Source organism: Talpa occidentalis, unplaced genomic scaffold, assembly GCF_014898055.3.
Source record: "Talpa occidentalis isolate TD23 unplaced genomic scaffold, MPIMG_talOcc4v2.1 talOcc4.8, whole genome shotgun sequence".
In the NCBI taxonomy this organism is placed as follows: Eukaryota; Metazoa; Chordata; class Mammalia; order Eulipotyphla; family Talpidae; genus Talpa; species Talpa occidentalis.
The window spans coordinates 64,552,110-64,570,154 of record NW_023605194.1 but is presented as its reverse complement, the minus strand read 5'-3'; the positions used below and the strand labels follow the sequence as shown (position 1 = coordinate 64,570,154).

The 18,045-nt window shown below is 49.6% G+C and overlaps 1 protein-coding gene across 1 annotated transcript; it reads left to right on the top strand.

Annotated features, from left to right (window-relative positions):
* The first annotated feature begins 715 nt into the window (after positions 1–715).
* On the top strand, positions 716–1,584 carry MIF (macrophage migration inhibitory factor). Its single transcript, XM_037496966.2, has 3 exons — positions 716–918; positions 1,082–1,254; positions 1,360–1,584. Exons 1-3 carry the CDS (start codon positions 811–813, stop codon positions 1,424–1,426), a joined length of 348 nt encoding a protein of 115 aa, XP_037352863.1. The 5' UTR covers positions 716–810; the 3' UTR covers positions 1,427–1,584.
* The last annotated feature ends 16,461 nt before the right edge of the window (positions 1,585–18,045 follow it).

The window sequence follows — 18,045 nt, the reverse complement described above, 5'->3', positions numbered from 1 at the left end:
GCCATGTCCTGACTGTCTTCATTTCATTCAGCCAGATTTAGTCCTTGTCTCTTGTGTGCTTGGCACGCACCAGATGGCCCCTTCCCCAGCTTACCATTAGTGCAGGGAAAGAATTCACCAGGAGTTGCGTGAGAGGGCAGCCCCAGAGGACCTGACTAGGGCGGGGCTTCCTGAGGAGCTGCAGTTCCCGGACCTGCAGAGAAGTTGCCCGAGAGCCCCGAGGTTTGGGCGTGCGCTCCGGGGCAGCTGCTGACCGCAGCGCGGGGCTGTCTCCGCCTCACCTCTTACTCCCCGCGCCCCGGCTCGCGGCTCTCAGCATCCTCACCCACTTGAAGATCATCCGCACACGCCCCCAGACTGCTGCCCCCAGAGACTCAGGGCACAAGGGGGCTCAGAGCCTACGGAGGGATGAGCTGGGACTTCACCTGGCGGGGGAAGGCCGGCGGCGGGATCCTGAGGACACGGGCCCCGCGGCTCCGCTCAGCGCCAGGCCCGCACCTCCCGGCACAGGACGCCCCGCCACACCCCGAGCCTAAATGCAAGGGCTAGCAAAGACTCGAGGCCGCTTTCCGGCCCCCAAGCGGTGAAGGGCTGGCTCGCGGGCGGCGGGCTCGCGGGTCCCGGGAGCGGCCGGAGGTGACGTCACCAGCCAGGCGGGAGCCGCGGCCGCGGGGGCGGGCCTCGGCCGGCGGTGACGTCACGCGGGGCGGGGCCACAGCCTCCCTCCCGGCCGCACGTAGCTCAGGCTCTCCCGCCGCGGCGCGCGCCTCTCGGTTGCTCCGCTCCGGCCCTCGCCTGTCTACCGCCGTCATGCCGATGTTCGTCGTGAACACCAACGTCCCCCGCGCCTCGGTGCCGGACGGACTCCTCTCCGAGCTAACCCAGCAGCTGGCGCAGGCCACTGGGAAGCCGCCCCAGGTGTGCGGGAGTGAACTGGAGGAGGGGTCGCCCGCGGGACTGGGTGTTCCCAGGCTGGGAGCGGGGAGGCGACTCCGGGGTGAGGCGGTGGGCTCGGGAGGGACGGGGGCGCCCGGGGCCTGCGAGGGCGCTCAGGCGGGCTGGCCGCGCCCTGTCCCTGCAGTACATCGCGGTGCACGTGGTCCCAGACCAGCTCATGGCCTTCGGTGGCTCCAGCGAACCTTGCGCGCTCTGCAGCCTGCACAGCATCGGCAAGATCGGCGGTGCGCAGAACCGCGCCTACAGCAAGATGCTGTGCGCGCTGCTTGCCGAGCGTCTGCGCGTCAGCCCGGATCGGTGCGTGGGGCGCGGCGCGGCGGGGCGGGGGGCGAGGGGGGGCGCGCGCGCGCATTTCACACCCGTGGCCGCGCGGTGCGCTGAGCTGGGCTTCACCCCCTGCAGGATCTACATCAACTACTACGACATGAGCGCGGCCAACGTGGGCTGGAACAGCTCCACCTTCGCCTAAGGCGCCCGACGACTCCGTTGACGACACGCCTGCACTGGCCTGGCCCAGGCAGGCCTCACCTCTGTCAGTGTTGTATCCCCCGCTCCCGGCGACCCCACGTCCGGGTCTGGGGAAATAAACGGTTTGGACACCACGGGCTTCCTTGGTTGCTGACGAATGGGTGGGTGCAGGGTCTGGGCAATCACCGGGAGCCTAGCCAGGGAGGGGTGCCCCCTCGGAATCGACTGTTCCGGTGCCTTTTGCCTAGTCTTGCATTCCTCCCCTTAGCAGAAGCCCTTGGCAACGTGCTCAACCACAGACCTAGGAATCAGTCTCGAGTCTACTCTACCTCCTACCTCAAGGTTTGCAGCTTTTGCCTTCCCAGGGCCCTTTTATGACTCGCTTATGACTCGGCTGGGCAGGAACCCAGAGATGACTGTGAAGGGCAGGGCCACCACAGTGGGTCAGAAAGAGGGGGAGGGAGCAGTTGGTACCGGTCTGAAGGGTAAGAGGGCTAGCTGGACCTGGACCTTTCTCTCTGTCCCACCTTCCTCCTTCCAAATGGGCAAAAAAATGCCTGCCTCCCCCTGCCCTCATCACTCCCGTGGAGGCTGGTATGCCAGTTACTTGGCCTGGAAAATCCTGTTCTGGAACTTTGGGACAATTTTCAGATGTGTGTGTGTGTGTGTGCGTGCGTGCGTATGTTGGTGAGGAGAGGGTGCATGAGAAGTGGAGTTCTTGTTTATACTCCCCTGTCTAACTCCATTCTATGCCTGGACTCTTCTCCTTTCCAGCACCCAAGCCCCATCACAGTTCCTGAGATAACAGTAGGCCTGCACTTTTGGTGTCAGTGCACCCTATTAGGACAGTCTTTCCCTGAGGGCATGGTCAAGAAAAAAGTCAGTATCAAGGCCCAGGGTGACTGGGATCTCCTAACTAGGAGGCCTGAAGCCAAGTATAAGGGCTTCTTCCCAGGGTGGTAGTAAGGCAATAGGCACTTTTAACTCCTGTCCCTGTGCTATAAGGGCCTCAGTTGCCCACCCTCTAAACAGGGAAGTTCAGGTTACCCAGGCCAGTTGCCTTTGGGCTAAAATGCCTCACCTCTGCAGTGGAGAACTTCCGTGCTCTACAGCAACAACTCCTTCCAGCCACTAGCTGGAAATTCATGTCCTTGGAGTTGACGTAGTTGACCAGGGTCAGCACCTGTCTCAGCTAAAGGGAAGGGCCAGCTTGACCCTGCACTGCCTGCTCTGTGGGAGAGGTCAAGTTTATTTCAGCTGCTTGCACAGAGTGGTCTCCCTGCTCATGTGATCCCCGGGGGGCTTGGAAAAGGTAGGACCTCACTTCTGGACTCCAGCTTTCCCTGGGCCCTTGAGACCCCTTCATCCTCTAGGTAAGAACATCCTAGATGCAAGGTGGTTTGTTAAATTTCATAGAATTTTAGTGCTTTTGCTTTTGCAAACTGGAGGGGTGCTATCTGAATTAAGCCTTTGGAGACTGTTACTTCATTTTGGATGTTGGGAGTGATGTTGCCTCTGAACCACAGGCAGTGACAGGCTGCTTTGTGTGTGTGCAGAGGCCTGGGACCCAGGTGCTAAAAGCTTCTTCCTTGGGACAGCTGCCTGTGCCTCAGCCTGTGCTGTACTCACTGTCCTTGCATGCGTTCACCTGTGTGGTTCTGGTGTGAACAGTCAGCAGGTATGGGCAAGAAGCTCCAAGTGCCCAGCCCAGGCTAGAAACATGAAAAGTCATTTTGTTGTCCAGTTATGGCTGAGTTCAGAACCACCCAGGCCCCAGAGCTGCTGCTTTCTATATGGACCCACGCTCACACCCCCTTCTTCCATCGCAGAGTTCTTGGCATTATTCTCAGGCAACCCACCCTTGCCAGTTTGCTCAAGATGCCTGAGAACTGCTCTGCTTCTTAGGCCAGGTTTTAGAGGTACTCTCCCCACTTAGCCCCAAGTCAACTCATCACATTCAGCCCTGGCCAGCTAGTTTTACTTCCAGAAAAGCAATGGGAATGGTTGAGGTAATTTAGAGGAAAGAGGGAGGAGAATCAGAGCTCTGGGGAGTCTGGGAAGGTCTAGCCCATCCTTTTTTTTTTTTTTTTTTTTTTTTGGTGGCAGGGGAGAGAGACATGCAGCTCTTCCACAAAGGTTGCCGAGGACCTGGCCCCTTCTCACCTCGGTCACATTCTGTCCTCAGTGAAAGGGCCATGAAGCCCCATATCTGTCTCTGCTGGAGGATAAGTTGGAGAGGGAGGTGGGGGGAGGAAGAGGAGGGAGTATCCTGGCCCCAGCTATAGCCAAAGGTCCCACTCATCCTAGCCTGGCTTATTGCTGGGATCTCTTTTAAGGATATGAGCGCTTTTCTTGTAATAGGCTCCCACCTTGGCCCTGGCCTTTGCTGTACCCTCTCAGCTCCTGAGTGCCTCCAGCCTGCCAGTTGCCAGCAAAGAACCTCTTTCCTCAGCTTCAGACCCCATCCCATCTGGACCTGCTCCTCTTAGCCTTTACTTCTTAGAACCTGCATGAGACATGGTCATGTGAAAGCCAGGATATAGGTCTCTGTGATTCTAGCCCAACTCCCTTATTTCACAGATGAGGACACTGGCTCCTGGTCTTCTAGGAATGCTAGGCTGGCTACCTCTGCCTTGGCCATGTTTATGCACCCACTGCCCTGAGCTAGGGCTCTTGTCTTACAGCCTCACACTAGCAATGGGTATCTTCTTAGCTAACACTGGGTCACTGAGGGGGCTGGCAGGGCAGGCTAGAGAGGATCATGGGAAGCAGGAGTATGCAACATGGTTTAATGCCCTCCCATGAACCTGAAAGTGTCAGCTGCTGAGCAGCTGGAGCATGTGCAAGGCAGTGACTGGCTCCTTGGAATCCAAGGGAAAGGCAGCATCTGTGGGTCACGAATGCAAGAATCTTGGACCTGCCCACCAGGTTCCCAAGTCCCCTGGAGCTAATAATTGGGCCTGTAGGGTAGGCAACTGCCGCACCCCATCAAGTTATGTTCTGTGCCCTATCCCAGTCCCCTTCTACACCCCCCGCCCCTCCCGGCCAGCCCCAGTCCTCCAAAGCATGGAGTCCATCCATGGAGCAGCTTGTCCATGGAGCAGCTTGCCCCTAAATTTACTCGTGGCTGCCTGAGGGCCCATAGTCATACAGTTAACCTCCGAAATGGCAGTAGAAACTCATTTCCAAATGATACCTCAGACTGAGGTGTGGGACAGATGAGATGGGACACAGACTGCCACTTGTTCAGTGGTGCTGTGTCATCTGTGGAAGACCTCTGGCCTACAGGGTGACATGAGTGTTCTCACAGCCGCTTTCCCTGGCAACCTTGAAGCTTGCCTTGCAGGTGCTGTTCCTTCTGCATGGAAAGAAAGGGCCATGAAGCCCCATATCTGTCCCCCACCTGCCCATTGTGAGCCCTACACCACACTCTGCTAGGAAGTCTTCCCTGAGGCCACCCTGTGTGGGACCACACCAACATCCCTCTGCTCCCACCTAGGTCCTGTTAACTGGGGTTTCTCTTGTGTTCCTCCCCCCTCCCACCCCATACCCCCAGCATCCTGCGAGTGGTAAACAGAATGAAGGCAGCTGCACCCAGTTCTTTGATGTCTGGGCTGCAACTCCCCAGGCACACGTTTGTTGCAAATGTCCCACTGTCCCCTGCCTCAGGGCCTGCCTCCATCCAACTGGGAGTCAAGTGCCTGTGTTCTGCTCTCCTTCCAGGCCTCTGTTTCCCTACCCCCATCTGAAAAGAAGGGTTTCACCAGATATCCTTCACCATTCTGAGAGTATCATGGGACATCTCAGCACCAGGGGTGCCATTACTGCAAATTACTGAGGGAGGGAAAGGAGCCAATGAACGACTTGTGTCCATACTCTTGGTAAAATGAAACTCCTTCCCTGGGGGCAATGCAGGAGTGTGGGCAATTGTCTTCCCAGCCTGTGTGACTGGCAGGCCTGATGAGGAAGACCCAGGTGGGGCACAAGGTCCTTGAGAAAGCAGCTGCAGCATTGCTAGGGAGCCTGGTGATGGTGCCCACCAGTTGCAGAAACTAGCAGGTCAGCCCTGGGGCTACTCTGCTCCCTCTAAAGCAATAGATTAATAAAAGGCCAAGCTCAGTTACCTAGGAGAGGTCAGCTAATTCCCAAAGCTTAGGAAGTTTTCAGTGTTTCTGGATTACTGATGTCTTTGATTCCTTCATTTACCGGGCAACTAAGTGTTGGCCCCCTAAACTGTAAAGCCCTTTCCTGACTACCTAGTCCCCCTTCTCATCTGAGAAGTTGCAAAGTCAGGTCCCAGCCCTTCAGGTCTCCCAGCAAAAATTCTAGAACCAACTGGGATAGGGGCACAAATGCAAAACTTAAGCCTCAGTCCAGATTTCCTTTCCTTTTATGTAGGCACACCTCATGCCTATGTTTGAAGCCCATGTATAAAGCAAAAATTGTCAATTTTCAGAAATTTACTGTCCTCTTACTCCTGGGATGTCAACCCCCAACTGGGAATAGTGAAGTCCAGACTTGATTTCACAGGTCCAGCTCCCAAAACATGCACACAGCACTTCTAATTCAAAGCTACAAGTAAGTCTCATTCTGGGTTCCCAGCCATCTGGTTTCCTCATTTTATTCTCATATTAATCGGTAGTATGTCTACATGGCTCAAATTCAAAGCGTTTCAAGGATCCACAGAAGGCTTCATTCTGCCACTTTCCTCCACAGGGTAAACCTCTCTCAAATCCCTCTGGAGATATTTTATGTGTATGCAAGCAAATATGTATAACACCATCTCTTCTCCCTTCCCTATGAAACAGTAACTGTATACCAGTTTTGCACTTTGATTTTTTGTACTTAAAAGTCTATCTCTGCATGAAGAGCATCCAGTATTCTTTTGTTGGGACAGACCACAATTCATTTAACGAGCCTCTAATAGCACTTTCCAGCCTTTAGGGCTTACCTCTGCTCTACTGAATTACACGTGTAAATACATCTGTAGGAAAGCTTTCTAGAAGTACCATTGCTGGTCAAAGGCAATGCTGTTTTAATAAGGCCTCTTAGCGGTGGTGCCCCCAGCAGGGCACAGGAGTAGTCTTCCAGCCCAAGACTGACTTTTGGCTGTCTGATGGGAAAAAATGCTTTTCTTTCTTTCAGAAAGAAAAATGCTTTTCTTTCTTTTTTCTCACAATGAGGCTGAACATCTTTCATATGGTAAACAGTCATTCCCTTTTCTGGGAACTAAGTAAAATCTTCAAACCCATTTTCCCCACTGAATTGTATTTTTGTTTGTTTTAAGCTCTTTATATATTAGAGAGGTTAACCCCTTTCCTCAAGTTGCAAATATTTTCCCCAGTTTGTCATTTGGCTTTGGAGTTTATGGGTAGACTCTGGGGACATGCTTATCATGCTGTTCTTCAGGATTTGTGTCATTCCTAGATCTCCCCCACCCCATGATTATCAAACTATTTCCCATGGTTTTTTCTAGGACTTGAGTGGTTTTGTTTGGACATTTACATTTTTGTTCCATCTGGAATTTCCCATGTTGGATCTATGGTAAGGTTCCATCTTATATGAGATAGTAGATTCCACCCACCTGTCTCCTCACCATGTTAATTCTTACATCTCTGCTTTTATTCCAAATCAAATCAGCTTTTGATGTGGGTCTGCTTCTGAGCTCTTGATTTTGTTCCCCTGATGGATCTACTGAATTTCATTTGTAGCAGAAGCAGGAACTTGTTGGCAGACTGCTTCGGGCCTGGGAAGGTGGGGAGCCTTTTCCTGCACTTCCTTGGGAGTCTTCCCTCTAAACTTCATTCTGATTCTGTCTCAAGCCCTCGCTCCCCATCTGCTCCCTAACGCCCTCAGTTTTCCCCACCACCTGCATCCGCACCTGCCAAACGTCCACCCTTTGGGTCTTGCTCTCCTGAAGGGGCTTTGCCCATTGTGTCCTTTGGGCCCATTGTGTCCTTCGGGCAGTCCCTTTCAGGGACCAAACATGCCTTGTATGTCCTGAGGATGAAGCACTTGTGAGCCACGTTGATGCTGTCAGCAGCAAATGAGGACCTGCAGCAAATTCCAAAGTTTCTCAATAGACTTAAGAACTAGGGCCTCTTGGTCCCAGATACCTCACCCCTGAGGCATCTGTTCCCTCACACCAGTACCTTTGTTGCAGAGATGATGCTCATCAGCCACTTTGTTTTAACTGATGATCCTCAAAGATGATTTGTATTTCAAGGTGTCTACAACCTTCCTGAAGATAACCTGGCCAGCCAGAAAGCACTGTCAGAGAAAATCAAGTGCAACTCTGTCAAATACCTTCCAGTATTTCTCCAGGGAACTTGTCAGGTAGCAAGTATCCTCTTGCTCTCTGATAATTCAGAGCATAATATTCCTGATTTTAAAATAAACTTATTTCCTTCTTGTTCAAAGAGATGTGATAAGACCTTTTGAATTTAGGGCCTCCTTGGTGGCCTAGGGGTTAAGTGTCAGTGCTTTCAGCATTACTGCCTGAGTTGGATCCCGGCCAGGGGCTAACCCACATAGCGCTGCAGATGTCTCCTGTCTCGCCCACTGCTCCCCTTAGCAGGGCATTTCTGTAAATCTGCCTGCTCTGTTTCCCACTGTCTCTGGTGAATCCTCTCACTCCCCACACCTCTGCCCCACACCCCAGTTCTACATGCAAAAGACCCTTTGGATTTAATTCCATTTGATTGTTTTGTGAATTCTGGTGAACATTTCAACTGCAACTTTGGGTCTAGAGGCAACGGGATAAGAACCAGACACCAGTCAGTGACCACACGGTTTGGAGAAGGCTATGAATGCATCTACCAGTCAGAGTGTGGGGCTGACGACAACCAGGTGATATTGCTTCTGAGCTTTCTGGTGAGAAACCAGGCTGAAGGGGAATAAATAAGAGGAGGCAGCCAGATAGGATGTAGAAGAAATTTCCCTCAACCTGTTCATTCAAGCTGTAACAGATCACCCCTGGCCCTCTTGAGGACAAGCCAGGCAATAACACAAGAAAGGGCGAGTGACTAACCCTTTGAGCCTCATCCATTCACAGGGCTTCTCCTCTTACAGCCAACATGAGAGCTGCGTGCTAAGAAAGGTTCTCAAAATAACCTGTCTGCAGGAGTGAATTCTTCTGTGTGTGTGTGTGTATGTGTGTGTGTGTATGTCTGTATCCTCAGTGAGCTGCCATCTGGCAAAATGCACCTACAAACCAGAGAACTCAGTGGCCATTCCAGAGTGTAGAGAGGATCATCTTTATGTTGCCATTAAGGTGATCGTGAGTGGATTTTAAAAAATCCAAAGAAGGATAGGAAGGGTGTAAATTTAGACAATTTTATCATTTAAGCCCATGTAAAGTCACTGACAAGCAAGACAAAGAATATTTAGAACACATACATAGAGTATCAATGCAGGAATGTTTTTCAGAATAAGATGTGACTTTACCATACAGAAAATGACCTCATCCATACAAAGAAGAGAAGATTGTGTGTGAGGGAGGAGTGAAGGAAACAACAAGCTCTTGAAAATGAATCACAATGAATCCAAGATGTACAAAACACTACAGAAAAAAAAAAAACCTGAGGGTCGTTGAAGAGCCTAATAAATGGGGGAGACCAAGCATTTCTGGATTGGAGGCAATATTGTCGTGATGTCACTTCTAATCTGGTTTATGAATCGACATTGTTGATTTTAACACATATTTGGGCTCGCTCTATGATCAGGGCAGCATTAAACTCTATGTGAAAAGAGCAATGTTCAAGTAGGCAACTGGCTGCCAATGGGGAAAAAGGTCAAACTGAATTCCTTTTTCACATCCACACAAAAATCAGTTCTCCATGATATAAACCATTAAAGATTATAAAGATCTTAGAATATCACATAAGAGATTATTAGCTTATGATTTCTCAAATGCAATCCAAAAAGGTCATACAACTAAGGAAGAGAAGGACACATTTGTCCTTGTGTTACTAAGACACCATTAAAGGTGTGAAAAGACATGCTGCGATTTGGGCAACTGATATCATTGGCAAAGGGCTCATGTCCAGACCCTACTTAAAAAAACTCTACAAATTGGTAATAGACAACCCAATAAAAAATTAACAAGAACTTTGGAAGTCACTTCACAAAACAGAATTACAAATGGAAAACATGCTCAATTTCCGCAGAAACCACGGAAGTGCAATTAAAGTCACCACAAGATAACACGCCACCCAACATGAAAGCTAAAATTAACATACCCACAGTTCCACTCCTACTCATACCTCAGAGAAGCTCATATCTAGAAACAAATGTTCTTCAGCAATGGAATGGATAAGTTGTGGTAGATTCCCGCCATAGAACACTCCACAGCAGTGAAACGAACAAGCTAGACATGCACATATCAGGATGGATGAACCTCACAAGCATAAAATGTTGAGCAAAACGATGTAAAATGTAAATAATTTCATTTATGTAAAGTTCAAAAACAGGCACCTCAAACTATATTGTTCAGAGGTCTGTGCCTAGGTGTTAGAACTGACAAAAGCAAGGAAATGCTCTCCTTCACAGGTCAGTGGCCCACTGGTAAGGAGGGAGGGCTATGACTGGGGGGGCCCTGGGAATTTATGGGGTACTCCAGTGATACCTTTTTCCTCACAGCTCTTTCAGGTGTTTGTGTTACCTTTGTTAAACCATTAACAGCTAAAAGGGGAGGGCCTTGGCAAGCCTGGCTTCTGGCAGGAGCAGGCCTCCAATGGGCCTTGACCTGTGACAGGACAGCAGAACAGAGCTAGTTCCAGAGGGCTCTCACTTTCTGAGGCGGTGTTGGGGGTGAGGTTCGGATGGAGGCATTCTTAGCCAGGTGGGCACTTTCAACTCAAAGTCAGTGAGGGCTGGAGTGCACCTGGGTGTGAATCTTGAGCCACAGAGATGTGCTGTCCCCAAAGCCTCCTATCAGAATGTGTGATCTAGAGGATCCCTTCTGCGTCTTCAGAGTACCTTCTACCTTTTAAGAATTGGTCCTCTGCTGTGGTGATGGTGCATGGGTGCCTTGGGGCAGGTAATTCTATGGGGACTCAATCTGAGGGGGTGGGAGGAAGCAAATAGTGTCTAAAAAATTTTTAAAAATGATAAATGTTAAAATTAAAAAATAAATAATTAATTAATTAGAAATAATAATAATTGGTCCCCTGGAAGTGTGATACTGCAGCTTGGCTCACCCACAGATGGTTGTGGTTTGTTAATGGATGACAATATCAAAGGAATCAGGCCCTTTGGCACGCTATTCTCTTTGGTTGAGACAGAAAAACGATGAAATTACTGCACACTCCAAAGTTAGCAAGATTGTGCGAAAGGTGTGAGGAACTGTCCATCCCAGGTAGTCAGGCTTAGGAGATCCAGAAGGAAATAGCATGGTTTGAAAAACACACAATCTTACTCTCAGAACAGGCATGGTGAGAGAGAGCAGCAGGAAGAGAAACATCCTAAGTGGATGTCAGACATCAGGAGACAGGTTGGGAAGAGATGAAGGTGTTGACGAGACCCTGGAGTGGACAAGGCTGGACAGACCAGCTCATGACGAAGACAGCTCCTTACTGTGAGGGAAGGGCAGAGGTTTGGAGAAGAGGCAACCTCCCCTCACCTCACTCCCTTCCTGACCAGTAGAAGCCTGGTGTCCCAGAACACTCTTGAGGGGTTGGCTGTTCAACCCTGTAGAACAGCCAACACAGACTCTGTAAGAACCAGAAGCCATCCCATGAGCCTGCTGACAGTCAGGTGGTAGAGGATCTGGGCAAATTCAAGGATGGAAGATCAGCCTCAGATACTGAGAAGATTTGGGGGTGTATTTTAGGACCGTGCAGTTCCTAAGGGTGAGGATCCAGACATTGCTGTGGTTGTAAGGAATGCTTTTAAATGTATGGATTAGGTCTCCAGGAAGGTCCATTAATCTCAACCAGAGGAGAGCTTAGCCAGGTGGGAGAGGGTTACTGGCCGCTTATAAGCTACAAGATCGTTTTAACCATGGATGCTTGTGACAAACCAGAAATGACAGTTTTTTTCATTCTCTTGCCATGGGAGACCTCAAGAGACAAAATTTAAAGAAATATGTCAGAAAAAGTAAATGTTTGGGCCAGAAAGCAAGGAGAAAGTGAAAGGAGGGAAGGCACAATCCAACAAAAACAGCACATGCTATGTGGTGAAGTAAAGGGTGACTCCATCGTCAGGAGCCAGCACAACCGCTAGGGGCACAGCTAAGTCAGACATACAGATGCGACAGGCCCGCGCCAACTGGAACCTTGGCCACAGAAACAAATGCCACTCAAGGCCTGGTGCATCCCAAGTGGAGGATGGTGTTCTGAGAACCAGAGTGAAGGGCTGCTGCTCTACTGTCCTCAGTTCAGGAACCTATGCCAGGGGTGGGGAGTTGCAAGACTGTGCAGGGCACAGCGTAGAGCCCAGACCTGGACACCCTATCACTAGGCAGCGCTGTGTTACTGGGTGCACAGAGGAAAAGCAAATGACAATATTTCAAATGTCCTGAAAGGAGAAGCTGTCTTAACTGAGATGAGTGACTGGACTGTTCCCAAGGCAGGAGACAACTGTTTGTGAGAAGGCAGAAGTGGCGCGATGTGCTCGGAGAGGAGGAGGCATGCAGAGGGGCTCTCTGTCCTTCCTGACACAACAGGGCTAAAGCTGCCACTGCGTGGAGTGGTAGCATCTGGGGTCCCTGCATGTGGGGTCTTGGCTACCTCTCTCTTCGCTGTCTACTCTCCATCAGCTGCCAGGCAGGGCCGTTCTGCTGGGGTCTTGAGGACTCTCTCAAGAAGAGAGTCTACACGGAATAAGTCCTGGATTTTGGAGACATCAAGCAGTTTGCAAGTTGCCCTTGGGATTTCCCTATGGAGAGCAGGCCTGTCAGGCTGTCACCATCTATCTGGCTGGTAGATCTTTTAAAAGTGGAGCACAGGACAGACTTTAAATTAAAATTCCTCTACTTAAAATGCTGAGATGTGGAGGACCCCTTTCCAGAAGTAACTCAGCCCTCTTGTGTTCACAGGTAGGTGGTGTGTGTGCACAGTCTTGGAGAGGAAGTTAACACCAGTTGACTTTGACAGACAGCTGGACTGACTGCTTTGAACCTTAACCCTTTGACCTTAGGACTTTCATTTTTTTATTTCTTTGAACTTTAGCCTAAAAGGGCAAGGGAATTTAAAATTATGATTGAATTTTACCCTATGAAATTATGTATCTATGTTGACTTTTTATTGGAGTATCTCTACCATTTTATTTCTTTGCAGACCCTCTGAGATAAACTCGAACTTTGAGGTTGGAACTAACTTAGGATGGAAAAGAACAGAGAGGATTTTTAGTTTGGTGGCTCACATGCCCTTGGAATTCAGTCATGCCAGTTTCTGAGACCCTTCTCAAGTCCTAGAGGGGGGACTCTAAGATGCCCTGGGGCCCCAAAGGAATAGTGGAGAGAATGAGGTGTGCCTCCCTCCCCTCTGGAAGACAAATGAGGATGCCCTGGGGGACCTTTTTACTCTCCACCTGGTTCCAACTAGTTCCAGCCAAAGCTTTGCTTAGCAGGCAGCCATAATATCGCTGACCCATGAGTCTGGGGACAAAGTGGACACCTTCAATTCAGTTCTTTTAGGTCCTGTCTTGGGATCTGGCCTGCCAAGCCATGTGGGTGCCTCTCTCTGATTGGGGGTAAAGGAGAGCAAGCTGCTCAACTTGTGAAGCTCTCTTTCCATCACCCCAGGCCCTTAGGAATCTCTGATTGGCTGCTGAGAGCTGCTCTCCTGCTTGCCCCCACCCTCTCTTCCTCAGGTTTCCTTCCTCCTTTTCAGCCTCAGTGCTGAGGCTGCAGCTTCACTCTGCTGACCTCTGTAGGCTTGTCCCTAGAATCCAACATCTATCCCATTTTCTCTGCTGGAAATTAACTCCAACTATCATTTCAGGTAACATTTTTTTTTAAGGACTTACTCTGTCCTTTAAAAGGCGGCAGAATATGTTTAGATGGCAAAGGGGAGTGGAAAGGACAAGAAACCCTAGTGCCAGATATATCTAAAGGAAATCAGCCGGGAGGCAAGGAATTGGGGCCCACACGCTCCCTCAGTCAGTACTGGGCCTCAAGTAGCGGAGACCTGTAACCAGGGTCTATGTGCCTAAAGACTGAAGCAAATCTTCAGCCTAAACTGGACCTGTTTCTTTTCTTCCTGGCCTGGGCCCAGCCGCCTGTGCTAACTCTCCTGTAAGCATGTCCCTCCTCTAGGGTGCTCTTGTCCTGGTCACTTGCCTCTGCTGCTCCTCTTCCCTGCTGCCCCTAGGCAGTGGGGCTACTTCAGGCAACCAGGAGCCTGGCTGGATCAGAACAGCACTCCTCAGTTTTCCAGGTTTCTCCATCTGGCCACTCAGACCTTGGGTGAGTTGGCCACTCAGGCCAATTGAGTTCAGGGTTTCTGGCTCCTGAGTCAAGTCTGTCATGGCACTTCCTGCTCCAAGACATAGATGGTTATCTGGAGTAGAGTTGCTCCACCTAAGGCAGGGTCAGCTTTGAGTAAAAGCAAGGACAATTTCCTCAAACAGGCAAGGTCCAGGCCTAAGTCTAGGGCCTCTTTGTCGACTTTCCCCCTTTGGTCAGAAGGACTATGAGGGGGTCCTGTGTGAATGGCCTTTCCCAATCTTCCAAGAAATTTCCCCAGGCATTACCATGTGTCATCCTTACAATAACCCTGTGAAGAAAGCAATACTGGCCCTACTTTTAGGGGAAAGAAGAAAGAGACCTAGAGAGGTAAAGTAGGAGACGTCCCACAGTCACACAGCAAGTTAACAGCAGTACTAGCCTCAAGCATAGCAGCAGCAGCAGCAGCAGAGAGGAGCCCATTTTCACCCCAGGAGCTGTGGGCCCCCACTTTCTACTACTCTCCTTCCAAGTCAAGGTCTTTTTTCCTCCAGTTTTCCTTTCCATCTCCCTGGCTGACATGTATTTTTTATGCTTCTGGATATCTTACAGGTTTTCAATGGCTCTGTTCAATAGTCCTATTACAGGACAGACAAGGAGTGGTAAAAGGTTTTGAAAGGCCTGTCTGAGACCTCTGTCTACTTTCTGGCTCCAACTCCTCCACCTTTAGGAAGTTCAAAGGTCAGCTTGACACAACTCTGTGTGTGTGAAAGAGGTCAGGCTGGGCTCAACAGAAACTATCCTGCTCAGGAGTGAGGACCATCCGCCTGTCCAGAGGGTGTTTTGGGGTGAGCACTAATCCCAGGAACCCCCTGTGTTATGGGGGTATAAGGGGGGCCGGTGGGCAGGGGAGTTTGTAGTCAACATAAAATGAGTCAAAATTAGGAGTGAACCAGGCCCTAGAATTGCTCAAAGGTTTATTCTAGCTTCCCGTGCATTTGCCAGGGATTAACCTCGAACATGGCACAGCTGCAATAATTCAGAACATGGGTGGATTTGTAGCAAAGGAAAAACTGGACTTCAAACTTCAGGGCCTCTGTTTGCCTTGGAGGGGCCTTAGTAGTATTTTCAGTTGTCAGGTGTCTTTGAAAAATTCAAAGAAGATATTTTTACAAGTTGGTTGAGGCCCACTGTCTCTTCCCATTGACAATTCCTCTGGCAATACTTCTCCTGTAGGAGTAGCTGTGGATATTTTGGATGGGGGACAGGGGAAAGGTGATTAATAAATGTGCTTGGTGGGAGATATATACACGTGCTTTGAAGTCACCTCATACATTAAAGCTATCTTGGTGTATACATGGTTTTCAGGAACACACTGCCAAATGAAAGACAGGAATCTCTTTGTAGGAAATATAAAATCCCGCAAAAGATAATCAAAGAATCTGCAGTCAAAAATTATGGTGGTGGTGGCGTGGGGGTACTTTAAGGCTGAAGGTGTTTCTGGCAGCTAATAAAAATGTCAGGACATTTTTGATGTTTCTGGTATTTGTTTTTAAAATTCATAATTTCTTTTCTAATCTGAGTAAACACACACGTACACACACACGAATTGCTTATCATTTTGAATTGTTTTCTCTTGTCCTGGTATCCTATTTAGCCTCTTTGTACCCAACTCAAGACTCAGTGCCTTAGGGTTACACATATTACTAGTTATTAACGAGGTCCCAAACATTCTCCAGGGCCCTGTTTTCACGCCATGCCAAGCTGTCTACAACTGAACACCCCACTTAAAACATGCAATGTGATCTAATAGCTTCCTTATCCTAAGCTGGTTGATTCCTCAGGAATCATTCCCAAGCTGCAGATGATTCCTAGGGAACCATTCCCAAGCCACACATGAGGAAACTAAGGACAAGGCGAATTCTAAGGCTGAAGGAGGTGATCGTGTTAAAGACGAGAGCAGGATATGAGGAAATAGGGAAGGCAACTGATGAGATGAAGATAACTGCAGTTTGTCCCAAGGCCATTCTAGTTGGTGACTAACAGTCTCTAACATATTCCTTCCCCATGTCAGCAGCCTCCCTCTGGAGGCAGAAATACCTTGGTTTATATGGTTTCAGTCACGGCCATTTTAGCTCTGCTTAAGCAGGAAAGCGAAAATGACTTGCTCAAGATCACTCAGCTAGTAAGTGACAGACCCAGGTTTCAAATTCAGGACCGTGAACTCAGAGCAGGGCTGGGGAAGACAAACTGAGCTGAACAAAGGAGGGAGCCACCCTGAGGGAGCCACCCATCCTGGCAAATGGAGCAGTGGGGAGAATGTGGCAGCAGCAGGCCATGGCCTAAATAGGTTCGTTCTAGCCCCCCTTTCTTCCCATTGCTCTCTAAACCATGTGGATTGGGCTTTCTGGTGATATGTCCTTGCTTTTGAGGGCCCCATGCCCTGATGTAGCAAGTTCAATAACTCACTAGGCCTCTAAACAACCTAAGGAGGGGGCAGAGATGCAATTATTTTACAGATGATAAAGCAGCACCTGAAAACCTTGGGAACTCAATAACCTCCCCAATGGGCTGTTGTGTCTGGCAACACCACACTGTCAAAGCAAGGGGAGTCGTGGAGCAAGCTGTTATGGCAAGATGCTGCCAAGAAGGCAAAACCTGGCCCTTTTATTGACTGAATCAATACTCAGGGCAGGAGAACAGAGAGGGAAAGGAAGGAAATGAATGGCTGCTTAGGTTATCTAGGCCTTTTGAGGAGATGAGTTGGCTGATCTAGATTAGTTTTGTGGTCCGTGTTTAAAGATAGAAATCAAGCTTCCGACCCCCACTCATGGTTCCAATTTTATTATTATTTTTTTAAGATTTATTTATTTATACAAGAACTGGGGTACAAGCCAGAGGTGCGGGGGGTGAGAGGATCCACCAGAGACAGAATGGGGAACAGAACAGGCAAACTGACTGAAATACACTGCTGAGGGGAGCAGTGGGTGAGACAGGATAGATCTGCGCAATGTGGGTTGCTCCGCGGCCGGTGGGGATTGAACAGGCACTGCAGAGGCTGCGGATAGCTTCACAGTGCTGCACTCAACCGCCTGCGCCACCAGGGAGGCCCTGGTTCCAATTTTATTAACAAGGCATTCTGCTGATCAGTCTCTGGGATGCAACGTTACGTATCAGGCTCCCCAGGCATTCCCGGTCATGCCTCGTGATGTATACTCACTGTCCCAGAGGATGAAGCATCCTGCTCTTGTTTAGCTTGAGGGGAAACTTTGCAGGGTAGGTAGTTTGCATTCTTTAAGTTTAGGTAATTTACTGGGCCAAATGGACTTTGTACTGGAAAGGCATAGCCCGCTGGCAGCTTAAGCAGCCGTTAAGCCTAGCAGACCCACAGGCTGTTCCCTGGCATGATCAGCAGTAATGTTCCCTACAGGTGCAGGAACCATTTAAGTAATGTCATAGGAGGTTCTATAGGGAGAAGACTAACAAGGCCCCTCACCCCCTGAAGAATGTAAGCTGTGATCTGAAGACACCCTGGCAAAAGATGAACAAAACAGTAACATAATAGGGGGAGGTCAAGTCCAATAAATAGGTCACACATGAAGCCTCTCTATTGACAAGAGTTACTGAGAGGGGTCCTCTCCTGACTCCAAGTCTTATTCTTTGTCCAACATACCCAGAAACCCTGAAATGGAATTAATGTGTTCATGACAAAAGTGTGTTTATGACTTTTCTTAAAGCCAGTGTCTAGTTCTCATCAGGCTGGGGCCCCCATGGGGTCCTCTCCCTCACCTGCCACTGGCTTTCTTTCCTTGCATTGCCACTGTGCCCCGTCCCCCTCCTCAGCTGGAAATAAGTATCCCAAAGGTAACGATAAGCCCCAGTGTAGTTAGGATGGATCTAATTTAGATACCAGAAAGAGCCATGGTCAGACACAACCGCACCTCTGAGCTCCCTTCCTGCTCTAGAACTGGGCTCTAGATTCAGAGCAAAAGAGCTTTTATGGGCCTCCCTGGTGGTGTAGGGATTAAGTCTCAGCATTATACAGTCGGAGTTCAATCCTGGTCAGGGAGCTAACCCACATGTGTCACTACAGACCTCTCCTGCCTGGCCCACTGCTGCCCTTGCAGGGCATTTCACTACATCTGCCTGTTCTGCTCTCCACTCTGTCTCTGGTGAATCCTCTCACTCCCCACAGCTAGCCAACACCCCAGTTCATCTACACAAAAAACATT